Source organism: Caretta caretta, chromosome 1, assembly GCF_965140235.1.
Source record: "Caretta caretta isolate rCarCar2 chromosome 1, rCarCar1.hap1, whole genome shotgun sequence".
Classification (NCBI taxonomy): domain Eukaryota; kingdom Metazoa; phylum Chordata; order Testudines; family Cheloniidae; genus Caretta; species Caretta caretta.
Genome location: NC_134206.1, coordinates 77933282 through 77946459, shown reverse-complemented (window position 1 = coordinate 77946459; position 13178 = coordinate 77933282). Strand labels below are relative to the sequence as shown.

The 13178-nt window shown below is 38.7% G+C and overlaps 1 protein-coding gene across 9 annotated transcripts in view; it reads left to right on the top strand.

The window, feature by feature from the left end:
• Positions 1 to 13178, top strand: part of DACH1 (dachshund family transcription factor 1) — a 453297-nt gene that overhangs the window by 229813 nt on the left and 210306 nt on the right. For all 9 annotated transcript variants that reach the window (XM_075128932.1, XM_075128936.1, XM_048851983.2 and 6 more), the window contains one exon: positions 2740 to 2901. In XM_075128932.1, coding sequence (XP_074985033.1) covers positions 2740 to 2901 — 162 coding nt within the window. The remainder of the gene's footprint in view (positions 1 to 2739; positions 2902 to 13178) is intronic.

Sequence of the window (13178 nt, the reverse complement as noted above, 5' to 3'; positions counted from 1 at the left end):
CTGTGCTGCAGTCTTGAGCACTGTCCCCAACTTAGTGGATCCCCCCTCCCCATCTGAATCCTGTGCATTCATCTGCACTAACCTGTTATTTCAAGGTTTACATGGGTGAAATGAATTTGACTCGGTAGCAGGTTCACGCTTTAAATTAGCAAAGTGTTCCTGTTTCAGTCAGCTGTGCAAGAGGGAGAATGAATATAGGAGTTCAATTCCTCTCTTTATTTTTTTTTTCCTTTTTAAGAGAAAAATATTACCACAAGCAGAGTTTTGGTAATGGCAGTTTAACAGCTCAACAGCATGTGTTTGAGATTTCTAGTCCTCATACAAAAGCCTTGGCCAACTCTAGAGAATAGCATTGGAAGAGAATAGGGTTGTATATTGGGGTATTCCGATGCAAAAGAAAGTTTACATTCATTAGGTATGCTGTATTTGGACATTTCTGGTAAAGGATCATTCTTTAAAGATGCTAGCTATAGCTTGACAATGGTATTAAGAAAAAGGAAGCATAGGATACTGTGCTGTATAACAAACACAGGAAACAAATGAAAGTTCAGAGATGCATCATCTCTTTTCTCTGGCTTAATTTAGGAACCCCTAACTAAATCTGCATAATGCATATCATCATATCCTTCCCCTAAGATAAAAATATCATTGAAAAGCATCTATGTTATTGTATTAGTCAGATCTGAATATGCAAGCTTCATAATAGTAGTAAATATTAAAATAGGTTTATGTCTGTTCACCTTGTTCTTTGATATTTGACTTTTGAACCCTTTCCTACTGCCTAAATAGCAATTTTGTAACTAACATTGGTATAACTGTACAGAAAGTAATTATGTTGTAATTTATAATTCCAGCAACACTTGGAGGCATTAAAGGTTTGTCAGGAAATTAGGGCTAGCCACAATCTGGCCCTCAGTTACATGCAGTGGAATAAGAGTTAAGGCAATCTAGAGCCCTAGACACAGTATGACACAGGGCACTCATGGTCCTGGCTCCTATTATGTCCCCATCCCCCAGTCTGAAGAGGCAGGGACAGCAACATGGGATCACTTCCTCTCTCATTCCAGCAGATCCAGCAGGCTCCCGCTTGGCCTATTAACCCAGGTGTGGCTATAGGGGTTCCCTTCTTCCCACCGAGGAGGCAGGAGACCCCTCATCAGAAACAGCAGTGGTGGCAGCAGGGGGTTCTCCAATATTTACTTCAGCAGGCAGGGGTTATCTGCTTGCTTGGGCAGGTAGGCTGGGCTTCTACTGCACTCTTCTCCTCTGGCCACACAGATCCCTCTGCTGGGGTGGTGGTGCTGCCCCCCGACCCTCCTGCCCAGAGTAGTGAGTTGTAGAGTTAACTACCTTTTGAGGTGTGTGAAGCAGTTCACACCTCAGAGAAATAGTTTAAGGCTGTCTGCAGATTCAGGCAAACATCACTGTACTAGTTAAACTTGGATGCTTTTCTTTGCATCCAGGAGGGCTCAAAACTTACTTAAAAAGAACAACTGAGATTTTGCCCTCATCACTTGTTTCCAGGTGCTGGGACGCTAAGCCCAACCCTGTAGTACCTTTGCTTTGCTAAGGGGGAGTAAGACCCCCATCTCTGCCTATTAGATCCAGGGTGGGGTTGGGAGGAACCACATACATGGAGAGAGGTAAGGAGTGGACAGATCTGTGCCTCCCACCACTCTCCAGCACACTACACAGAAGAAGAGGGTTGTTGCAAAAGAACTGTGAGCATACTGCCATTGGTAGAGGCTGTGGCAAAATTTTCCCTTTGCAGAAGCAAGAGGGGAACAGGAGAGGAACTGTGAGTCTGTGAATTAAAATTTCTCCCCTTGGCTTCTCATGGCTTGATGCAGCTATGCACTGCCTCATACGCAGGGCACTGGATGAAGGCTGAATGTGGTGTGATGAAAGCAAATTGGGCAGTTCTACCAATCATTCTTGACAGGAGGCTCATCACCAGTATCAGTACCAGCTCATTATTACAATATAGTGTTTCACAAATATAGCTGAATGCAGAGATTTAGTCTGGAGATGGAGAATTTGTGATAGGAGGTGTAGAACTTGGGTTGTAGGAGGGTGGTTGGGAATTAAAGGAGTTACACACTTTGTGTGTGGTATCTCTGGAAGAGGCCTTGAGGTCTAAGCCTGCTTGTAGGATTGTAAATAATTATATAGATATGATCTACATAGCTAACCTTTCCTTTAAGAAAGCTATGGCTGTTTTAGTATGACCCATTTATACTGCTAGAGTAATTTGGAATTTTATGTGAGCTCAGGAAGAATGGCTTAATTGTGAATATAACTTATTAGTCATGTATATGCTATTCAAACTCTATGGCCCTGATTTTTAGCTTGTCCTTCAATGTTTCAAGTGTAGTTTTGCATCCACAGTTTATTGTAGGTATATTTATTTACACCCACATTTGCACTTAAATACATGGTTTGCTGGCAAAGCTAGGCTTCTAAATGAGTATGTTTGTAGCTGCAGTTGTATTCTGACTAAAGCAATTAGAGACCAATTTTGTGAATTCACGTGTATATAAGTAACTATTTACATAGTATGTTATGCATTTTACATTAAAAAGTAAACAATCTCCCAAGCAAATAAGGATGAATATTATTCAGTATTATTCTCTGCTAATTATGTAGTAAATGATGAAGGAAGAGTAACAGTTTCAAGCCCAACACTAATGAAGAGTCATAGTATAATGTATATTAAGTTTCATTCATATTTCTTTGTAGGTCTGACAGCAGCAGCTGCAGCAGCAGCAGCTGCTACCAATGCAGCCATAGCAGAAGCAATGAAAGTGAAAAAAATCAAATTAGAAGCTATGTCCAACTATCATGCCAGTAATAACCAACATGGAGCAGAATCTGAAAATGGAGATCTGAATTCAAGTGTTGGTAAGTTTCGGAAGTCAACATTACATACATACATGCCAGTAATGTATCAATATCTTACTACAATAATACCCTCCCCCCCGGACCATTAAACCTTCTTTGATTTTGGAAAGAACTGGCACATTTGCAGGCCACTTTTGTAGCTGACCTTTACAGGAGCATTCAGCATTGTTGTTACTATTATAAGAACATCCTTTCCTTTGTAGGATGCTACTTCAGACCCCAGTTAATATTTTCCATGAAAGAAAGCAGTTTGATTGCTAAGAGTTCATTTTTCAAAGTACAGGTATGGTGACAGATGAAGGTGTCAGAGGGAAATTTAACCATGTCTCCTACTCACTCTATTGGGTATTGACTTTAGGTAATTCAGAACAGTTGCTTGGAAGCAAAATATTTCACAAATTCAGGTGCCCTGTGATAAAAGGAAAACATACATACACAATAAATTATTACCATGCTTTACAATTACTCTCCTATTTTAATAAACACATTCTTAAAATGTTGTTTACTGCTTTTTTCTGTTTCTTAAACAATTATCAGCAACTCCTGTTCTTTCGAAAAAGGAATTCTTCCAATACATTATATGCATTTCTCTGGCGAGTTTGTTTTGATAAAGCACACTTCAAAGCTAGAGTAACTTCTTTTGTTGACTAAATCATATGCATATCTCGGCAATAAAATGGTTTGTTATACCTTTTTATTGGACTGACTCCCTTTATCACGTTGAGACAGTACTAACAAGATAACTCAGCAGTAGTAATTCAGTGACTAAAATGTGCGTTCAGAATACTGTACTCAGGATAAGCATATATAGAAATAAAATGGCTCTCGATGGTTCAGTACATTCCTTTCCCCTCCCCGTATTCATCATACCTTTTGAGATTACTCTTAAGGATAAATAGGTGTCTATTTTCCTTCACTAACTATAAATAAAAGTGGCTGCTAACCAGATCAAGAGTCTTTTGAAGAGCCTAGGGAAGCCCACAAGAGCCAATGGGCTAGACTTTTCTCCCATCTCCAGCCAATGGGAAGGTGGTGGACCCGAGGTGGGAGCATCCAGCCATACATGCTTTCTCATATTCCCTCTTTCTGCACGGCATACTTCCACTGCAGATGGATCAAAGCTCACCCCCTGTTGATTTCAGGGGCGGGGCATTTCTTTCATTAAAAATAAAAGTAGGTGACTACTCTTTCTGTATATTTCTGCATGTACTTATAGTCTACGTATATAAATATAGATAGAATGTGGACTGGAGGGCCAAAACACTCTGGCCATGTTTTTTTTTTTAAACAACAACAACAAACTGTATACTTGAAAATTCCTATCAAGAGAGTGCCAGTTTTTTTAAATAAAGTACTGCTCTAGGAGTAGAGAAAAACCACCACAGCACTTTGGAAAGCTTCTCCAGTGACAGGGAAGAAGGAGGCTCCAACTAGTGTGCTAGCCACTGAAATACCAGCAATTACCAAAACTGTAAGGAGGGGAAAAAACAACCTGTCTTCTTGGCAGGATGTCAGGGGTGAGTAAGAGGAAGGCAGTAACAGAAATCTGAGAGCAGGGGAGATGCAACAGTGAACTGGGGAGAGCAGGTGGCCCTCAGAGAAGCAGAGGAAAAATGGGGCAGTGAGGAAGAATGTGAGGGTAGCATTACCAGCTGGCAGGAAGAAGAGGCAGTAACAGATGTAGAAACATGTGTGGATCTTGAATGCAGGACTCAGATGCATTCATTATATGAAGTAATACGTTCAAATATTATGCTATGGGATTAATCCTGTTTAGCAGTTCTAGAGACGAAGTTCTTGTATGCCTATGGCACTGTAGAAGTTAGTAATAGTGAACAAAGTAAACAGAATACATCTTCTCTCGCACAACAGTTGAGGAGACGATTCTGGATTTAAAAAATGAATTTTTATACCTAAAACCTAGCAAATATGGAAGCAAAATTTATAGACTTTTAGTATGATAATCAAAAGTGATCAATTCATAAGTATAGTCAAGTTATTTCTGTAGTAAATATGTACTACTATATATATAAAGCAGACGTGGCCAAACTTACTAATCCTCCCAGATGCATATGATAATCTTCAGAAGTTCGAGAGATGGGCACTTCTCCTCGAGGCTTCTGCCCTGCTGCAAAGTGATGGGGCTCGGTGCTACAGCCCCGCGGGAGGCTCCTGCCAGTGCTTAGGGTTTCAGTAAGATGTGTGGGTTACACTGATTAGCCACTCAGCATTACCTAAGTACTGAATGAAACCTTGTTGCAATGAATAGTAACATTCTAATTTCTCCCATGTATTCAAGAAAATCTCCGCGAGTGTATTATGCCTGTTTGGGTTATACTATCATCTGCTATATTATAATTGCTCAGGGCCTCTTGGTTCAGGACTGTGTTTACTGTTTAGCATGGCTCACCTAGTATATAGCATCATATACACTTACGGATGTATAGAAATAAAAACTAATAATTATACTAGATCAATCAGTTACAGATAAAAAAATCTCTAACTAGGTCATCAGAATAAACCATAATGGCTTAAAAATAGCCATTATACTCTTGTGTCAGTGATAGTTGCACTGGCCTGATGGATGCTCCTAGATGGAGCTATGCTAAGAAATATCAAGCAGGCTTTGACAGAACTATTATAACTACTGAGGGAAACTTTTAGAGGCACAAATGGAAGGCAGTAGCCTAACTCAGATTGACTGTCAGTGGGATTAGGTGCCTAGTTGCCATGTGTGCCTTTGAAAATCTCCCCCATTATAACCAGAACCTGTATTTTAAAATGTTATCATTACATATCTAGTCAATATTTTGTTTATCTAGACATCTGGAACTAATTAAGAATATTAGATACATACAGTATTAGTGAGTTACAATATATGTGGTTGAACTTGCATTTTAAACATATTATTGAGGGCTGGGGGGGGGGAAGGGATAAAAGATGAATAAAAATAATTTGATCACAGTCTACGTTTTAAGTGTATATGATGCACCTGACTAAACACATATAAAAGCAAGAAAATTCAGAGTTAAAGCACTAAACAAAGTAATTTATTCCATTATATTGTCTATTATAGCATATTTAATATACATGGATTCTCAGGCTCCTACAGTACCTATGCAAAGTAAGCAAAATGAAGCATGAAGTCCCAATTTGAATTGTTAGTTTTAGTTTGGAATTGTCTTGCTTTATTGGTTTTAATCAGACACTTTATATGACTTATAAAAGTCATTTTTGTGGCTGAATATTTTGCAGTTATCCACAGCACTACAGAAAGTTATTAACTGGTCCTTTGAAACAATGGTCAAAAGGCTAACAAGTAAAAAATTAAAGGAAGTCAATGATACTAATAAGTAATTATTTTATATCCTTCAGTTTTACATGGTAACCTTGAGCTTGCATCCTCCCACCAGAATTGTCATTTTAGGAGAAAAAATAAGGAACCATGGAGGAATCAAAGTGAGGTATTAGCACACTGAGTAAAATATATGGCAGCTACGCCTTTCTCCCCCATCCACAATCAATTGGATTCTTTTAGTTTAATATTTACTTGCTAAGATGAGATGCTAGTCTGCATGGTGATAAACAGTCTGCTACTGGCATCTGAAGGTGACCTGTCAGTTCATATGGACAAATCTCCTGCTTACTGAAATGTACAAAATAAATCATTAAAGCAGGCAGGTGCTCATTCCCAGATTTAAATCACCATAGATTTATGATTTGAATTAATGCTTCATTTGGTCATAGAAATAGATGTTGAGACAAATGATATGCAGTGGTTGGAGTTTCCATACTGTAGCCATCCTAATATTGATTACTGAGATGTCTTTGCAATCTCTTGTTTATATCAAGTACTGTCTTGTGACAGGGTGGCTGATATGAGCTACATTGCAGATAAGAAGGAAAAATGTCCTGGATTCTTTTTAGTGGCAACTCTAGACACAACATGCAGGCCAGATAATTTTTTGTTTGTTTGTTTAAAGAACTATCTATGTAAACCGGCATTCAAAACTCTACTGCTTCTAGGATTATGCTCTTATAAATGCAGGATTAAAAGAAGAAAATTTACAAGGTCAAACATTAAATTGACTTGACATGTTTTTTTTTTCTGTTTGTTTGCTATATGAACATATCTTCTATTATTATGATCAGTAATAATTTTATTTTAATGCAAGTAAATTATGTACAGATTCTGTATTTGAGTTTTATACTCCAAAAATATAAGTACAGTAAGCATCTCAGTTGTTTCACTGTTTTTAAACACTTAACTGTGATTACTGTAATACTTCATTAACAAAGAGGAGCAAAAGGAATGAAATTTTTACAGGTAAATACATTTTAAATCATTCCTCTGAGCTAGCCTCAAATTACTGTAAATTAGTAGGAAAAGTCCCTGTAATTTTGCTTCCCTTAACATTTTATATGCTTAAAATACTATGTACACAGTTTAAGGAATACTCCAAGGATTTGAGAGGACCTTTGCCACTAGCTAATATCTGACTCATGGAACTTGTAAACAGCTATCAACAATAGTAAATTGCTTTCTTTGTAGGAAATGAGTTCATATCTATTCAAAAAGTGATCTCAAAACAGATGTCCCAAGAAAATGTCATTGTTTAAACTATATCATACCAAAAAACCTGCTATTATTTCTTTAAGGAAATGAAGCAATCTTAAAGACTTTGGTGTTTTCTGTTTCTAAACACAATTAGGAAATACAAGACAGTATTTTACACTTAGCTAGCACAATAATCCATAAACAACCACAAAATATGTTGAAAAGTAAGAGGGGCTCTTGACATTTTAGGCTTCCTTTTTATCCACATTAGCTTACAACATTAAAACTCTGAGACACATGTAAGGAAAGCCAAGATCTGTTGCCTGAAATTAACGGTTGCCTTGCTTAACGTTATCCCTTCCCTTCTCCAAAAAGGGTGGAAAAGACATTGAGATGAAATTATTTTTCTCTAGTGACCTCTCCCAATAATAGAACTGTGTAAAATGCGGTCATTTCCTTTCTCTAAACACACGTCTATTCTGAAGGAAAGAATTACTTTTATGGTTTCAGGAAAAAGTCTTGGAGACCTTGAGAAAGCAAATAAAAGGAAACAGAGAATGCAGGCCACTGAGCACAGCTCTGCAGTTGCACATCTGATTCTCTGCCTTGGCAATGTTAATGAACCTCAAATCCTCTCTATAATTAGATGAGGGAATTGCTTATATTTTCAAACAGATGATGCTGCTATAATGAAACGATTGACAGGGAACTTAAGAGTGTCTACAGTAGTCATTTGGTTTCTGATTTTTTTTTTTAAGTTTAAAAAGAAGATTGGCTGTAGACACAGGTCCTGGGAGAGGTAGTAATTTACAAAGAATGCTATGACAGGTGTCTTTGTACAGTGAGGAAATAAAATGGAAGAGAGAGGAATGATGGGCAGGTATAGCAATTTTTGGGGGAGGAGGTGTCCTATGCTTATTCTGCTTGGGTTCTTTAAAAGGGGCCGAGACTCAAGAGATGGATCCGGATTGAGTGCACAGCTGTAACTGCTGATGAGCTAATTGCTCCTTATCTCTCAGCCCCATTCATCTTCATTTTTTACCAATTACCGAGAATTATCTGTGTTCTCAGTTGGATATGAGAGTTAATCCTTTTTGGTTAAGCTGGCAGTACTGTGAGCAGATTCCAAATTGTAGGGTGAAAAAGCCAGAGCAAGCTTGTTCTAAAGCTGTCTCCAGTTCAATGACAGTATCACTAGTTCATAAGAATTTTTCTATTTCTTAACAGTTTAAACACTGACAGATTTTTTTTCCTTTTTATATTTTTATTAACATATATATTTTCTGCTGTGTTTAGTGTAAGCCTTAAATACATTTCCCAGGTGGACAGAAGTTTAAATGATTTCTAAAAACTATACATTTGCAAAGTTGAAAACCTGACAAATACAATTTCAGAAAGAAAATATCTCCCATAGTGTTGCAATGTGTAATATGTGATACATAAGAATCACCCTATACTCTAAAGTTTTAGAAACAGGACCATACCTATAAAATTGCTTCAGTGCCATAGGATATCATGAGTGCTTGGCAATGATATGTCTCTACTTCTGTAAACCTCTTTGATGAAAAGTGCTGTCTAGGTGCTAGCAAAGGGATAGTCATATAGCCCTAAGGACATACATTAGATGTTGAACACATCACATTTCAAGTTAAAAGGAATGCTTTCATAAAGCTGTTCCCTGGGAATGCACAGAGGTACCAGAAACAGATCATTTAGTGGCAGCCAGGCCACTAGACATTATCTTTTGTCTTAAAAGGCAATACTGTGGAAAAAATGAATTGTCATATTGAATGTCAAGCCTTAAAAGGAGTGTTAATCTGCTCGTGCAGGACATTCAAAATAGTCATGGGTTTCCTAATATTTCAGGATCTGCTTCCTGTGCCTTTCACTATGACTCTTGAAGTTGCTAAACAAGACAGACAGTCTGATGTGTTAAACTTAACAGCAATTAGCAAATTTATGAAAGGATTAGCAGAGCCTCAGTGCTTTCACACTGGACAGTCAATAATATTAAAAAGGTGAGACCCTTAAGTACTTAATGCCAGCAGTTGGGATTTCCTGAAAGAAGACATGAACGAGTTAATAGTTCTTGCCCAAAGCTGTGACACAGAAGGGACAAAATTGTGGCTGAGACGCAATGAAAACAGAAATAAACAGCAACCCTGTGTTGAAAACAGTTGATGAAAATTTCATAGTGTCACCCAGAAGACTATTTACAAGTCAACTTTGCATTTTAAGCTTTGTTCTTATTCTGTATCCGTAAATATATATCAGTCCTCAAAGAGCACGTGTACCTGTGTGGGTTACTGTAAGTGGTAACATGTTTCAAAAGATGTAGAAGCAGAAGCCACTAAATGAAAATTGTTGTCTTCCTCTACCACACAGCTGTCCTTAGTTCATTTAAAAATACTCCGGGAGTGAGTAAAAATATTTTGAAGACGTGTCGTTTCTTGCCAATAAGAAAAAAAAAGTAATTTATGTTGTTGAATTGTATTTGTATTATTTCTAACTCCATCCAAAGACTCTATAAATAATTAGGTAATTTTCATTTTGCACATTTTCACTATACATTTCCTATTGTTACAGCAATTTTAGTCATTTCCCTATTTATAAAGAAGCTTGGAATCATCATTTGAAAATTTTAAACTACCAACTTGCTTTTGCTTCAATATTATTTATTGCCACAAATGACTGGATAATTAAGTAAACATGAACAACAAGGAGTCTGGTGGCTCCTTAAAGATTAACAGATTTATTTGGGCATAAGCTTTTGTGGGTAAAACACCACTTCTTCAGATGCATGGAGATCTTTTGAGCATGCCGTATTAAGAAATTTAAGTTCAATAATTGTATTTGCTAAATCTTCCTCTAGTTTGTGATCATGGTTCACAAATCTGAGGTAGGAAATGTATCTGAAATAATAAGACACTAAACGGCATGATTATTAGTTTCCAGAAAATAACATGTATTTTTAGGGTAGATGACCAATGATGAATTAGCTTCATAAAAATATACTTCTCTTGTGAGTTTGAGACTTGTAAACATGCTACACATATATGTCCAAAAACTATAATTTAAATATAATACTGAAGAAATATAGAATTAAAGTATTCTTTCATAAATAGCAAAATGAGCAGAAATATCTTTCTACATGATTAAAAACGTAATATCAAATAAAACTACACACTTTCTCCTTGCTGAGTGCCATGACCAAAATGGTGCTGAATAAAACACATAGCGCCTGACTGGGCTTGAAGGCGACTTTATTAAGCATAAAACTCCAACATCTTAATTAAATCTGCATAGCCTCAGCATACCTAAAAGCACCCCAGTGCTTGTCTAACCAGGGAATGGTCACTGAAACAACAATTCTTCCCAGCTGCCCTAAGTGAATGGAAAGAATCAGATACTATGGCAAGAATACCACAGATCTGTTCCCAGTTATAAGACCTGTTCCCACCAGGGATGTCGTTGGTATCTTGCTCTATCCCTTTTTCCTAGTCCAAGCTTGGAATTTGGGATTCAGTTCTCAGAGAATCAATTTTATGACAAATCAGGATAGCTAGATGTCTTGTCTCTGATCAGAACCTAAAATAACTACTTATATGTAGACAAACATTCAGTAGTAATGCCCACTTATATGCACAGAATAAGGCAAACAACAACAACAAAAAACCTGAGCAGAAATGGGCAATTTTACACAGTGGGAAAAGTTCCTTCCTATTTCCATATATGCTCTGCAACCCAGTGATGATCAAAAAGCCCAGTCTTTCCCTTGTCGCATGTCTCTATATAAAACCAATCAACCAATCCCAATTCTAATGGTCCTAAATCCAAGCAGGCAAACCCACAGATGAGAAATAAAATGGAATGTAGTGAGATTGAAGATCTTCTCTTTTTGACAATTCATCATGTGTACAATCCAAATACACCTCTGATCACACTGCCCTCTGGGTTAGTCTTGTGAGGAGGTCAACTTTAAATTTGCCAGTTGTACACTCATGTAGAGCCTGACAAATCAGCCCATGCCTGATGTGCAGCCAGAATGAGACTCTCTCCAAGTACCGGAGATCCCTGGGAGGACCACAGCAATATAGTCCTGTAGCATGATGCCTGTATTTGGAATCAGCCTTTGTACCAGATGACTGGAAGGTACTAATGCAGTGCCGATTTTTTAAAAAAGGATCTGGAGGAGATCCTGGCAATTACAGACCAGTGGGGGAAACTGAAGTAAAGAACAGAATTATCAGTCACATAGATAAGCACTATTTGTTGGGGAAGAGTCAACATGGCATTTGTAAAGGGAATTCATGCCTCACTAATCTTAATGAATTCTTTGAGGGAGTTAGCAAGCACATGGATTAGGATGATCCAGTCAATATAATGTACTTGGATTTTCAGAAAGCCTTTGACAAGGTTCCTCACCAACGGCTCTTAAGGAAACTAAGTAGCCATGAGATAACAGGGAAGGTCCTCTCATGGATCAATAACTTGTTGAAAAATAGGAAACAGAAGGTAGGAATAAATGGTCAGTTTTCACAATGGAGAGAGGTAAATAGCAGGGTCCCCCAAAGCACTGGAACCTGTGCTGTTCAATCTATTCATAAATGATCTGGAAAAGGGAGAGAGCAGTGTAATGGCAAATTTATTCAAGATCGTTAAGTCCAAAGCAGAGTCTGAGGAGTTACAGAGGAGGGGGAGGGATAGCTCAGTGGTTTGAGCATTGGCCTGCTAAACCCAGGGTTGTGAGTTCAATCCTTGAGGGGGCCATTTAGGGAACTGGGGCAAAAATTGGGATTGGTCCTGCTTTCAGCAGGGGGTTGGACTAGATGACCTCCTGAGGTCCCTTCTAACCCTGATATTCTATGATTCTATGATCTTACTAAACTGGGTGACTGGGCAACAAAATGGCAGATGAAATTCTATATTGATAAGTGGAAAGTAATGCATATTGGAAAAAAAATAATCTCAACTGCACATTTATAGTGATGGGTTCTAAAGTAGCTGGTAATACTCAATAAAGAGATCTTGGCGTCACTGTGCATAGTTCTCTGAAAATGTCCAATCAATGCACAACAGAGATCAAAAAGGCTAACAGTATAGGAGCTATTAGGAAAGGGATAAAAAATCAAACAGAAAATTTAATAAAACCACTATACAAGTCCATCATGCATCCACATCTTGAATTCTGTGTCCAGTCTTGCTCGCCCCATGTCAGAAAGGATATAGTGCAGGGGTGGGAAAACTATGGCCCATGGGCTAGATCCAGCCCATCAGCTGTCTTAATCCGGTCTTCGAGCTCCAGCTGGGGAGCAGGATCTGGGGTTTGCCCCGCTCCGATGCTCCAACTGGGGAGCAGGGTTGGGGGCTGCTCCACGTGACTCCAGGAAGCAGCAGCATGGCCGTCTTTGGCTTCAGGGGTCTTCAGTCTGCATGCTGCACCCACCCCAAGCCCTACTCCCACAGCTCCCATTGGCCGGGTACTGCGACCAAGGGGAGCTGCACGGGCGGTGCCTGCGGATGGGGCAGCATGCAGAGCTGCCTGGCTGTGCCTCCACATAGGAACTGGAGAAGGGACATGCTGCTGCTTCAGGGACTCACTTGAGGTAGGCGCTGTCCGGCATGTCCCAACCTCCTACCTCAGCCTTGATCCCCCTCCTGCCTTCCAAACCCCTCAATCCCAGCCCAGAGCACCATCCTGCACCCCAAACGTCTCATC